Below are 14,033 nucleotides of genomic sequence, written 5' to 3' on the forward strand. Positions count from 1 at the left end.
CTCCACACCAGATGGAATTGATGGATAGTCCTTAGCCAGAACGCACTCATGCGTTGAACCCAGGAGTAAGAACAAGAAGGGCAAACATAGAGTAGTACTGCTAACAAAACGATTTATTGGTAGAACAAAAAATATTGCACTCACATGTCCAAAGTAGTACAAAGGCGTGTGTTTTATATGTAAAGCCGGCCGGCTTGAATAGTCCGCTCGTTCCTTCCGGATAGTCGCGGGCAAACAGTGATGACGTCAGCACGCCGTTCCTCCCTACGCCGTTTCGTCAATGAGATGACATCTTCCAGGGGCACTGTTGTAAGTTGCTTACAACAGTGGTTCTCCAAATCAGTGCTCAAGTACCCCCGACTGAGTTTTCCTTTACTTTGCACAGCTGCTTTAAAACAATATCAATGACATGGTATTGATAAGAGCTATTTTATCTAAGGGAAACTTCCAAAACATAGCCTGTTGGGCAGTGGCAGCTAGTGCTTGGGCACTTACCCCATCTAGGTGGCGGGCATCGGTTAGCGGCAGGCATCAACAGGCATCAGGCATTGGCGGACATCAGGAAGCAGCAGGGAAACAGGAAGCCGCGGGCATCAGGCTCCTGTGTCTTCTCCTTCTCCTCCTCGCTTCCGCTGTGCGTCTCCTCCCCTCCTCCTAGGCGTCCAATAGGACCTGCTTCCTGATTGACTGAGAGAAGGATCAGTATTACAACAGTGAATATTCATTCGCTATTGCAACACACCTGGGTAGGCTCTGGACGCAATGGTCTGTGCCTGGAGCCCACTCTATTTGAAGCCTGTTAGAGGCTCCGGCTCTATTCAGGTGTTTAAAAAAAAACTCTGCAATTCATGCGCCCGGCGTCCTACAAGGGGGGCAAACACATGGATAGGAGGGTGGCAGCACTTAAGGACCGCCGCACGAGAATATACATCGGTCACACTTAACCCCTACAGCGCCCCCTAGTGGTTAACCCCTTCACTGCCATTGTCATTTTCACAGTAATCAGTGCATTTTTATAGCACTTTTCGCTGTGAAAATGACAATGGTCCCAAAATTGTGTCAAAAGTGTCCGATGTGTCTGCCATAATGTCGCAGTCACGAAAAAAAACGCTGATCGCCGCCATTAGTAGTAAAAAAAAAATATTAATAAAAATGCCATAAAACTATCCCCTATTTTGTAAATGCTATAAATTTTGCGCAAACCAATCGATAAACGCTTATTGCGATTTTTTTAACCAAAAATAAGTAGAAGAATACGTATCGGCCTAAACTGAAGAAAAAAATAATTTATATATTTTTGGGGGGGATATTTATTATGGCAAAAAGTAAAAAATATTGCTTTTTTTTTCAAAATTCACGCTCTATTTTCGTTTATAGCGCAAAAAATAAAAAACGCAGAGGTGATCAAATATCTATTTGTGGGGGAAAAAGGACGCCAATTTTGTTTGGAAGCCACGTCGCAGGACCGCGCAATTGCCAGTTAAAGCGACGCAGTGCCGAATCGCAAAAAGAGGCAAGGTCCTTAACCTGCATATTGGTCCGGGGCTTAAGTGGTTAATGGACAGTACTGGAATGTACTGGCAGGAATTTGTTGTAATCATGTACATGGTCTGATGTGTTAATTTTTACATTTTCATTATGTATATTGTGCATGTGATTTTTTTTTGGTCCTTATCTCTTATGTCAATATTGCAGAGGGAACTAAGACAGAGGAAGTCTCTCTGAAGATTCCTAAGAACATTCTGAAGGACTCTGAAAGAGCTTATGTGACTGTCCTGGGTGAGATACGGAGCTTTACTTATCGGCAACAAACAGAGCATTTTAGAAGTATTGCACCTTAAGCCTAGTACACACAATCAGAATATTGTACAAAAAATATCACTTTCCGAAGGGATCGTATGATAATCTGATCATTAGTACACAGCCTTCTTCTGAAATTTTCCGAAGGGACAAAACCCCCCATGTTGAGGGCATGCGGCCTGGTACGGCTCAGGAGGGGGAGGGGCGCTCACTCGTCCCCACTCCTTGCATGACCGGCCGGGCAGCGTGCTTTGGATACGGGTCTGGTATGAATTGTAGGGGGACCCCCACACCGGCTTTTCGGCGTAGGGGGGTTCTCCTTACAACCCATACCAGACCTAAGGGCCTGGTATGCCCCTGGGGGGGGGGACCCATGCCGTTTTTTTATTTAAAATTTGGTGTGGAGTTCCCACCCATGATTCATACCAAACGCCGTGGCTAGAATTGGCGGGAATCCAAGTCGGATCCCCGTCGCTTCTATGACAGCTATTTCCCCATCGCAGCGAGCCGGCTCGGCACTGGCTCCTGCGATGGGGCTCGTAGGTGGTCAATCTAGCCGAGAAAGGGAGCAAGATTGACACAATATCGCGGTCACCTACTGTAGTTATTATTTCTGATTTTTGGGTTTTAGAATTTTCGGATTTGTGTTCTTTAGAAATAGAATTTGGGGATTTTTGAATTTACAAATCTACACATTTTCAGATCGTACAATTTTAATTAAATTGGCACAGTTTTCGTCCAAAAATACAATACAAATACATTACATCACTTCCAATTTTTTTTTTTTTTTGTGTGCCAATTTTCATAATTCAGTAACCTCTTTGTTTTTGATATAGAGGCTAGCATGCAAAAAAAAAAAAGGATGATCATTTGTCTGATAATTGTGTGTACTAGGCTTTATGCCGCGTACACACAACCATTTTTCATGTCATGGAAAAAAAGTTTTTCTCGACGTGATTCCTCTCAAGCCTGCCTTGCATACACACGATCGAGATAAAAAATGCTCGAGCAAAGCACGGTGACGTACAACATGTATGATGGCACTATAAAGGGGAAGTTCCATTCGAATGGCGCCACGCTTTGGGCTGATTATGCAGATTTCCCATCTCATAACTTGTTTCTGAGCATGCGTGTTTTTTTCCCTGTCGTTAAAGCGTACACACAACCGTTTTTCACGACGAGAAAAACAACGACGTGAAAAACGACAAGAAAAAATAGAGCATGTTCTAAATTTTTAATGCCCATTTTTCTCGTCGAGAAAAATGCTCTGGAGCCCACACACGACTGTTTTTAATTTTTTAATTTTCTCATCGTGTAAAACGGGCGTGTGTACGCGGCATTAGGCTGAGACCTCTGAGGCCACGTACACACGGTCGATCCATCCAATGAGAATGGTCCAACGGACCGTTTTCATCGGTTCACCGCTAAAGCAGACCGATGGCCATCAAAATATCAACATATCAACTACCAACATATTTCTTTTCCGTACATCACGGGACACAGAGCGGCATATTCATTACTATGTGGGTTATATGGAGTACCTTCAGGTGATGGACACTGGCAATCTCAAACAGGAAGTCCCCTCCCTATATAACCCCCTCCCATAGGAGGAGTCCCTCAGTTTTTTCGCCAGTGTCTTAGGTGTTGGTCACAAGAAGTTTGCCTCCAGGTCCTTGAGACTAGGCAGACTATACCGGATCTGTCCAAAGTGCCTCAGAGCCAAAGTGGACAGTACCCGGGCCCCAAGTCGTGGGGTTTCGCCTATAATGCCTCTTTTTAAGGGGCTGGATCCTGGGCCCAGAACTTTGAGCTTTCTAAAGTCCAAAAGGTACTGTTGCCAGGATGCTGTATAGGTCCAGGGCAGTGGTGTTCCAGCAGGACCCGGGTCCCTGAAGGTCTAGTACAGAACCCACGGAGATGGGGGAAGATTGGGCCTCTTGCTTTTTGCAATACCCTGCAGCGTGGAGCAGGTAAGAGGGGGGCCTGCGGAACTTGGTTCGTCGGCAGGTCTCTCAGGGGGAAGTCTAGTTGGGTTAGCCTGGGATGCTCTGCATTGGCAAACTTTACCACTATGTCTGCTAGACAGGATGGTCACCTCCCATTACTAGCATACTCCCCCACCCCCACGGACTGTGTTGCTGGTGGCTGTCCCGCATGGTTGTTGGGGGGTAGAGGCTTTTGCCTGGTTCTAGGACAAGTAGGGCAAGCCCACCCCCCGTTATCTCTCGGCTTAAGGCCAGGGACTTACCTGTATTTAGGTGCGTTTTCCCCTACAGCTCTGGTCCCCGGACGCCGCCGGCGTGCTGCTCCTCTCCTTCATGCTTCCCTCTGGGACGCGCGCGTGCGCGTGCATGATGTAGATGCGCGCGGAGGGGGCGGGGAGCGTCGTGACGTCGGCAGGGAGAGAGGGGCGTTCCCCCCTCGCTGTTATCTTGAGCAGCTCTGTCCTCCGGTCAGTGTAGGATTCGTCTGCTGACTGGAGGAACTCAGAGCGGGACACAGAGCGGAGCAGGGTGACACCTAGTGGCGGTAAAAGAGACCTGTTTAGGTCTGGAGCTAAGCTCCTCACTGACTAAAGGGAGAAGATAGGAGATGTTCCCCTGATTTTCTCTATTAAGCCAAAGTTTTTTTAACAGCAGTCTGGCATTCACACAGTCCCTTTAAAGTGCAAAAAAAAAAAAAAAGAAAGAAAACACACAAAAAAACAAAAAAACAAAAACAAAGACAAAACGAAAAAAAAAAAAAAAGTTTTTCTTTCAGGGAAAGGTCTGCACTACCTTCCCATTGGCTTATAAGGTTTCCTACCTTAAGCTACCTATATTTGTTTTGTTCTCCTTGCTACAACAGTCAGTTGTTAGTAGCGGAGTCCCTCGGTATTGTATCATGGGCCCTAAAGGTTCGGGGACTAAAGGTGCTAAAAATGCAAAGAAACAGAAGGGTTCCCCCTCTAGCTCGGAGGATCTTAATCAAGTTCTGTCCTCTCCTAAAAAGCTAGAAGATGCCGCCTTTGAGGAGCCATTAGGTGTGGGGGGTGCTGTGGCTGGCCCCATTCTGCCCGACCCAGTGTTTGTCACGCAGGATATGTTATCTGTCTCCCTGCAGGGGTTAGAACAGAGGCTGACTACTTTTCTTACTAATTCTCTGGCAGCCAAAAAGCGGACTAGATCTCCGTCCCCTAAGTTGGTGTCCTCTGATGCTGAGATTCTCTCCCCAGAGGATTTAGAATTGCAGGAGGACCAAACGGAGCAGGGCCTAGAAGGTTCAGACATTGAGGAGTCCACTATTGAGGAACCCTTTTCGGTCTCTCAAGCTGAGAATCTGTGGGTACAGTCTTTAACAGACATGGTCCGCTCGGCTTTTAAGCTGCCCTCGCCAGGGCCTCAGATTCCTGCCGTGTCTTCTTTGGGCTCCTTAAAGGCACCATTAAGCAACGCAGTATTTCCGGTTCACCCATTGTTGGAAGACCTGATCTTTCAAGATTGGGCCCGGCCCGATAAAATTTTTTGTTCCTCCTAAAAGGTTTTCTGTTTTGTACCCTATGGAGGAAAAATTTTCAAAGAAATGGGTGCTTCCCGCTGTGGATGCAGCGGTTTCCTGCGTAAACAAATCTTTAACTTGCCCAGTAGAAAACATACAGATGTTCAAGGATCCGGTTGATAAGCGGTTGGAAACCCTTTTGAAGGCATCCTTTTCTACTGCAGGGGCAGTGGTGCAACCGGCCGTGGCTGCAATTGGCGTTTGTCAGCCGTTAAAAGACCAGACTAAGCAGATGCTAAAAGAGCTCCCGGCTCAGCAGGCACAGGATCTGGCCGACCTTCCCAGGGCTCTATGTTTCGCGGTGGATGCCATAAAGGACTCCATCCAACAAGCTTCCCGTCTGTCGCTATTCTTGGTACATATGCGAAGGCTCCTGTGGCTAAAGAATTGGTCGGCAGAGACTCCGTGTAAAAAGCTGTTGGCGGGTTTTCCCTTCCACGGAGGGAGGCTCTTTGGGGAAGATCTGGATAAGTACATACAGACGATATCTAGTGGCAAGAGTACTCTTTTACCAGTCAAAAGGAGATTTAGGGGTCCAGCATTTAAGCGGCAGCAATCCCCAGCCCCAGGGCCCTCGGCCCCCAGGCAGTATCGACGGCCTCCCGCACGGTCAAACTTTGGTAATAAGTCGCAAGGGCAGGCCGCGGGTGGCAAGCGACCATGGGTCCGCAAGCCAGTTAAACCTGCTCCAAAGTCAGCGTTATGAAGGGGCGCCCCCACTCAATCGGGTGGGGGGCAGGCTTCGATTCTTTGCAAAAGTTTGGGAAGCCAAGATCCCCGACAAATGGGTTCTTTCCCTGGTGGCGACTGGTTACAAAATAGAATTTCGGGAGTTTCCCCCTCCGCATTTTCAGGAATCAAGAATTCCAAGCGATCCGGAAAAGAGGGCTGCCTTGCTAACAGCCTTGGATCGTCTTCTAAACCAAGGGGTAATCGTAGAGGTACCAGTTCAGGAGCACAAGCTAGGCTTTTACTCCAATCTGTTCATCGTGCCAAAGCCCAGCGGCGATGTAAGGCCCATCCTGGATCTAAAGATTCTAAACTCTTACCTGAGGATTCGGTCCTTTCGGATGGAATCCATACGGTCTGCCGCCGCAGCCTTGCAGCGAAACGATTTCTTGGCCTCAATAGACATAAGATACGCGTATCTTCATGTTCCAATTTTTCAGGGTCATCAAAAATTCCTACACTTTGCTATCGCAGGGCGCCACTATCAATTTGTGGCTCTTCCTTTCGGGTTGGCTACTGCCCCCCGTGTGTTTACGAAGGTCCTGGCCCCCATCTTGGCCAATCTAAGGACCCAGGGAATCTTGATCCTGGCCTATTTGGACGACCTCCTGATCATAGATCACTCTGCTCCGGGCCTGTGTCGAGCGGTAGGCCTTTCAGTTCAGTACCTCGAGGTATTCGGTTGGGTTTTAAACCAAGAAAAGTCGGCTTTACAACCCACAAAACGATTGGAATACCTCGGCATGCTGCTAGACACGGAGCAGCAAAGAGTGTTTCTTCCTTTAGAGAAGTTCAAAGGGATCAAAGAATTGATCCAGTTGGTGTTAAGCAAAAGGCAGCTAACTATACGATTGTGCATGAAATTACTGGGAAAAATGGTGGCCACCTTCGAGGCAGTACCATACGCTCAGGCACACACTCGAATCCTGCAGGCAACCATCCTGTCTGCATGGAACAAAGATCCGCAACGCCTGGATCTTCCATTGATCCTTCCATTAAGGGTCCGGCAAAGCCTCTACTGGTGGCTAAAGCCTCAGAACCTCCTAAAGGGGAAGTCATTCAGTCCCATCATCTGGAAACTGGTAACCACAGATGCCAGCCTGAAGGGCTGGGGAGCAGTCCTGGATGGGCAAGTCCAGCAGGGAGTTTGGACAGAGTCGGAAAGAGGGCTGCCAATCAATGTCCTGGAGATCAGGGCGGCCCGTTTAGCCTTAAAGGCCTGGACGTCCAAACTTCTAGGGTTTCCAGTGAGAGTGCAGTCCGACAATGCCACAGCAGTGGCATATATAAATCACCAAGGGGCACGAAGAGTCGAGCCGCCCAAAGGGAAGTGAGCTTAATTTTCCTGTGGGCAGAGTCGCGTGTACCATGCATCTCGGCAATCTTTATCCCAGGGGTGGACAATTTACAGGCGGACTTCTTAAGTCGCCAGCAGCTAGTTTCAGGGGAGTGGTCCCTCCATCCCCAAGTCTTTCAGGAGATCTGCCAGAAGTGGGGATCTCCGGATGTGGACATCATGGCATCAAGGTTCAACAGGAAACTGAGCAAGTTCATGTCCCGATCAAGGGACCCTCTGGCCTGTGGAACCGATGCGTTGGTTTGCCCTTGGCATCCGTTCAATCTGCTGTATGCCTTCCCCCCGTTACAGATGCTGCCCCGCCTGCTGCGCAGGATCAGGGTGGAGTACAAACCAGTCATTCTGATAGCCCCCGCATGGCCCCGGAGGTCGTGGTACTCACTGATCGTGAGAATGTCAGTGGGCGAACCATGGACCCTTCCACTTCGGCCAGACCTACTCTCTCAAGGCCCGATACTCCACCCTGCCTTACGGCATCTAAATTTGACGTCCTGGCGGCTGAATCCCTGATCCTCAGGGGTAGGGGCCTATCTAGCCAAGTTATTTCTACTCTGATTAAGGCTAGAAAACCAGTCTCCAGAGTAATTTATTACAGGGTCTGGAGGGCCTACGTAAGCTGGTGTGAGTCACAGAGATGGCTTCCACGCAAATACACCATTGACAGGGTATTGTGTTTCCTCCAGATAGGAGTAGATAAAGGTTTGGCCTTAAGTACTATTAAAGGACAGATTTCTGCCTTATCTGTATGGTTTCAGAGGCCGTTAGCCACGCACTCTTTGGTTAAAACCTTTTTACAGGGGGTCTTACGCATTAATCCCCCCATCAAGTCTCCGGTTTGTCCGTGGGATTTGAACCTTGTGTTGTCAGCACTGCAAAAACAGCCATTTGAGCCTCTGGCAGAGGTTCCGTTAGTTTTACTGACTCGGAAGTTGGTATTTTTGGTCGCTATGGCTTCCGCTAGAAGAGTTTCAGAGCTGGCAGCCTTGTCTTGTAGAGAACCTTACCTCATTCTACATAAAGATAGGGTGGTTCTCCGTCCACATCCGTCTTTTCTACCCAAGGTGGTGTCCAGTTTTCACTTGAACCAGGATTTGGTCCTACCATCCTTTTTTCCAAAACCCTCTTCTAGAAAGGAAGGGTTACTGCACACCTTGGATGTTGTCAGAGCCATGAAGGCCTATCTCAAAGCTACAGAAGAGGTTCGAGAAACAGATACATTGTTCATTCTGCCGGAAGGGCCTAAGAGAGGTCAGGCAGCAGCTAAAGCTACCATCTCTAGATGGATTAAGCAAGTAATCGGTCAGGCCTATGGCTTGAAGGGGTTGCCCCCTCCTTTATCAGTTAAGGCCCATTCTACTAGGGCCATGAGCGCCTCCTGGGCAGCACACCACCAGATCTCTATGGCTCAGGTTTGCAAGGCGGCAACCTGGTCGTCGGTCCACACGTTCACAAAATTTTACCAATTGGACGTGAGACGAAGGGCCGATGCAGCCTTTGGACAGGCAGTGCTGCAGGCTGCGATTTGAGATCCTCTAGACTCGGGGCACCCTTGATTGATTAATGAATTAATTAAATTAATCAGAATAATTATTTTTTGTTGGATTTAATTTGGATTTATTATGATTTAAAGAATACTTTCTGAATTAAATCTCCTGGCTGAGATGTCTCCCTCCCCTCATTGGAAGCATTGCTTTCGGACATCCCACATAGTAATGAATATGCCGCTCTGTGTCCCGTGATGTACGGAAAAGAAAAGGGGATTTTTAATACAGCTTACCTGTAAAATCCTTTTCTTGGAGTACATCACGGGACACAGAGCTCCCACCCCTCTTATGGGGAACATTTTGGGTGGCATACTGCTTGCTACAAAACTGAGGGACTCCTCCTATGGGAGGGGGTTATATAGGGAGGGGACTTCCTGTTTGAGATTGCCAGTGTCCATCACCTGAAGGTACTCCATATAACCCACATAGTAATGAATATGCCGCTCTGTGTCCCGTGATGTACTCCAAGAAAAGGATTTTACAGGTAAGCTGTATTAAAAATCCCCTTTTTCAGACATGGGTAGAACACACAAACTCCATGCAGATAGGGTTTTAGGCTGGGTTAAACCTAGAGGCAAGAGTGCAGTCTACTTAGGCCTCGTACACACGGTCGATCCAAACCGATGAGAATGGTCCGATGGACCGTTTTCATCGGTTCACCTCTGAAGTGGCCTTATGGTCTGATGTGCATACACACCATCAGTTCAAAAACCGATCGTGTCAGAACGCGGTGACGTAAAACACACGATGTGCTGAAAAAAAGTTCAATGCTTCCAAGCATGCGTCGACTTGATTCTGAGCATGCGCAGGTTTTGAACCGATGCTTTTGTGTACTAACAGCTGTCCATCGGTTCGATTTTAAAGCAAGTTCTCAAATTTTTGTCCGAAAGGACAACAGACAGATGGGCCGTACACACGGTCGGTTTGGACCGATGAAACTGAACTTCAGGCCGTTTTCATCGGTTTGGACTGACCGTGTGTACGCGGCCTGACAGGCTAAATCTATCTCAGTAGTGTACTTTTTTAACTGATAGTCACAGATGTTAGTGATCCTGATCAAAGCTTAATATGTAAATCCCTGGTCTTGTCTAGAATTTATCATTTAGAAAACATTTACATTCCATATATCAGTGATGGTGAACTTTGGCACCCCAGATGTTTTGGAACTACATTTCCCATGATGCTCATGCACACTGCAGTGTAGTAGAGCATCATGGGAAATGCAGTTCCAAAACATCTGGGGTGCCAAGGTTTGCCATCACTGCCATATATCATCTTTTTTTTTTACATTAAAGTGGATGTAAACCCATTTTTTTATGTCACAATGTAGAGAATACGATTTCCTATCATCTGTGCCCAGTCTTGCCACACAGAGTTAATCCAGCTCTGAGCAATCCTCTTTTATTGTTCAGTGAGATCTTGACAAACAGAGAAAAACTTTGTCAAATCCTCCCCCTTGCTGTGAATGACGGGTTATTTACATATCTCATGCACTAGCCTGAGACAGGCATTCATTTTTTAATTCCCACCCCCACTCCTTTTCTGAAGTCATGTGGTTACTTTTTGGGATTATGACTGGATGTTAGTGATCATAGCAGAATTCAGTGTAAGGAATACACAGGAGAAAATGCATGTTGACAAAGGGGGGTGAGGCGGGCGGGGAGTCTACTGGCATCATGACTCCACCCACCGAGCTCCAGACAACAGACCCACCCACAGAATCTGCAGTTTTTCAGTTCTTATAAAAGACAGAGGGGAGACATTTGACAGGTAAGGATACATGCAGGAGACATCTATATCCTTATAGATCAGCACTATGGCCCAGATTCACAAAGCACTTACGCCGACGTATAACACATTACGCCAACGTAAGTGCAAATGTGCGCCGGCGTATGTGTGCGGCAGGCCCACAAACCAACATGCGCCTAAAAACAGGCTACACCCCACCGACGTAGCTTGCACACGCCGGCGTAGGGTGGGCGCACATATAGGCTGGGCGCATGGTGCTGCTCCCATTGATAAGCCATTCAAACATGCAAATGAGGGCTGAGCGCTGATTCACGAACGTGCGTGTCCCCGGCGCATGCTACGCGAGATGCGCGTAATTTTGTATGTCCGGTGTAAAGTTATTCCCCGTAAATTAGGTGCAACCCGGCAACAGACATGCGCAGGTCTGCACCAGGGAACACAAACCGGCGTATTGTGCGTTGGACGTGTGTCTGGCTGAGCGTACGTTATGTTCACGGCGTACGCAGTGATCCGGCGTAGCTTAGGCAGTTGTGCCAGCGTAGTTGTGAGCAGGCGCAAGGGGGGTGCTGTGCATGCGTCCACGTCACGGGGCATGCGCAGTTCGTGTTACGTACCTGTCTGGCGCTCGGCCCATCCTTTGCATGGGGTCACGCCTCATTTGCATGGGTTCACGCCTACTTCCACCTACGCCGGCGTGCGTCTTCGAAACCCACGCCACGCTGACGCAGCGTTGGGAGCACTGGCTTGCTGAATGCAATGCTTGCCTCTCCACGCTACATTGGCGTAGTGTACAGTGTTTGCTCTACAGCGGCGTAATGTGCGCCTTGCTCTCTGTGAATCTGGGCCTATGGCAGTAGTTTAGAAAGGATGAGAGTGGGTTTACATCCACTTTAAGCCTAGACATCAAAATGGTGCAGGAATTTATGTTTTTATACTAACTTTTATTGTACTTCTTGCCTATACTTTACCCTTACAGGAGATATAATGGGCACGGCATTGCAGAACCTGGACCGTCTCCTGGCCATGCCATACGGGTGTGGAGAGCAGAACATGGTCCTTTTTGCCCCCAACATCTTTATTCTGCAGTATCTGGAAAAGACTCATCAGCTGACCGATGCGATTAAAAGCAAAGCCATTAAGTTCCTGGAGAGCGGTGAGACTTTATTTGTAAATGGTTGTTTCTAAACCTTGGCATGGTGGAAGATGGGAACACTGGCTTCATAAATTGAATGAGCCCAAGTCATTTTTATAGTGTGCATTATTTGTAGTGCGATAACTAAAATAAAGTCCTATTTTTTTTCCAATATGAGTTTAAAATATCCAACATTGTGAACATTTGCAATGTTGGCAGGTAATCAATCATACCATAAAGTTGATATGGTCAAATTGGATAAATCTGTACTAAAACGTAATTTTCAAGATTTTTCATCTCAAAACCCCAACGCTTGGTCAAGGTGAATATTACAAATTAAAATAGCATCTAGTCTAGTAATACTCTATGGTAGGAATCTCCAAACTTTCTAAACAAAGGGCGGCTCCGGTGAGAATTTGCATAAGAGCCCTGTGCGTCTTTTGGTCCGTCTCAAGTTCAAATTCAGCCAAAAATTTGGGCTGAAACGGCGAACGGAGACGCACAGGACCCCTGCTGGGAGCCACATCGGTATTAGGTGTGAACCCAGCCTTAGACTTTAGGGGGGCTTCACTGGGGCCAACAGAAGTGGGAATTTTCCTGACTTCAGTAGGAGTAAACATCACCACATTTGGTATTATTGGGAGGAATAGTTCCCCATTGTTGGCATCATTGGGAGATACAGTGGAACCTGTAGTGGAGCAGTCCTGTAAACGATAACGGTGGTCTCCGCGTGGTCTCTCGCACCCTCCGCTGCTTACCGGAGCCGTCGGCAGGGGCGGAGGTGATCGGGTTCTGTCCCCTGCACGGCTGGGATACGAGTGAGGGCAAGATGGCCCCCACCCATCTCCATAGCATAGCAGGGCGGAAGCGACGTCAAAACATCACTCCCACCCATGCTTCTCAAAGGCACATCTTCCTGTTGTAATTTTTTCAAATGACATTTTTTTTTTTTTTTTATTGCATTTTAGTCTAAATATGAGATGTGAGGTCTTTTTGAACCCAGATCTCATATTAAAGAGGACCTGTCATGCTTTTTTCTATTACAAGGGATGTTTACATTCCTTGTAATAGGAATAAAAGTGACCCTTTTTTTTTTAAAACAATGTAAAAATTAATAAAATAAATAAAAATGAATAAGAAAACAAAACATTTTTTTGTTAAAGCGACTCGTCATGATGAGCACATGAGTAGCGCCTGCATATGAAAACGATGTTCAAACCGCACAAGTGAGGTATCTCTGCGATCGTTAGAGTGAGAGCAATAATTATAGCCCTAGATCTCCTCTGTAACTCAAAAGATGATAGATTTTTTAAACCATTGCAAGCCCCTTACGATCATTGCAACCCTCCCCCTTCATCATTATAAGCCCCTCATTGCAAGCCCCCCCTCACAATCATTAATTGCAAACCGATCATGATCATTGCAAGCCCCCCCCCACCTCACCATCATTACATCATCATCTTCTCATTGCAAGCCCCCCCTCGCCGTCATCATTGTAAGCCCCTCATTACAAGCCCCCCCCTAAAAATCATTAATTGCAAGCTGATCAAGATCATTGCAAAGGCCCCCCAATCATCATTACATCATCATCATCAGCCCCTCATTGCAACCCCCCCTCACCTTTGCAAGCCCCTCATTGCAAGCCCCCCCACCTTCATCATTACATCATCAGCCCCTCATTGCAAGCCCCCCCCCCCACCATCATCATTACATAATAATTTTATCATCACCAGCCCCCCCCCCACCATCATCATCATCATCATTTCATCATCATCAGCCCCCCCCACCATCATCATCATCATCATCATCATTATTACATCATCATTAGCCCCCCCCATCATCATAACATCAATATCAGCCCCCCTCACCTACGCAAGCCCCCCCTCCCTCCCTCACCATCGTAAGCCCCTCACAGCACTTTCTCCTTACTGTGCCACTGCTCACTCAACTGCTGTGACGGTCCCGCTGTGTCACGCTGTGCTCACAGTGTTGGTAACAGTTCTGGCGCACTGCGATAAATGTCCCGCCCTCCTCCTCCTAGACCAGCTCATGTGATAGACAGAACACTGGCTCTATCACACGAGCTAGTCTAGGAGGAGGAGCACGGGACATTTATCACAGCACGCCCAAACTGTTAACACTGTCATCTCCGTGACACAGCGGGATCACTGTTTTACAACCTGCA

At 47.5% G+C, this 14,033-nt stretch overlaps 1 protein-coding gene across 2 annotated transcripts in view; it reads left to right on the top strand.

Annotated features, from left to right (window-relative positions):
- LOC120946694 (alpha-2-macroglobulin-like) overlaps positions 1-14,033 on the top strand; it is a 135,479-nt gene that overhangs the window by 92,233 nt on the left and 29,213 nt on the right. For both annotated transcript variants that reach the window (XM_040361322.1, XM_040361323.1), the window contains exons 23-24: positions 1,696-1,779; positions 11,693-11,869. In XM_040361322.1, the coding sequence (XP_040217256.1) occupies positions 1,696-1,779; positions 11,693-11,869 (261 nt within the window). The remainder of the gene's footprint in view (positions 1-1,695; positions 1,780-11,692; positions 11,870-14,033) is intronic.

This window comes from Rana temporaria, chromosome 8, assembly GCF_905171775.1.
Source record: "Rana temporaria chromosome 8, aRanTem1.1, whole genome shotgun sequence".
In the NCBI taxonomy this organism is placed as follows: Eukaryota; Metazoa; Chordata; class Amphibia; order Anura; family Ranidae; genus Rana; species Rana temporaria.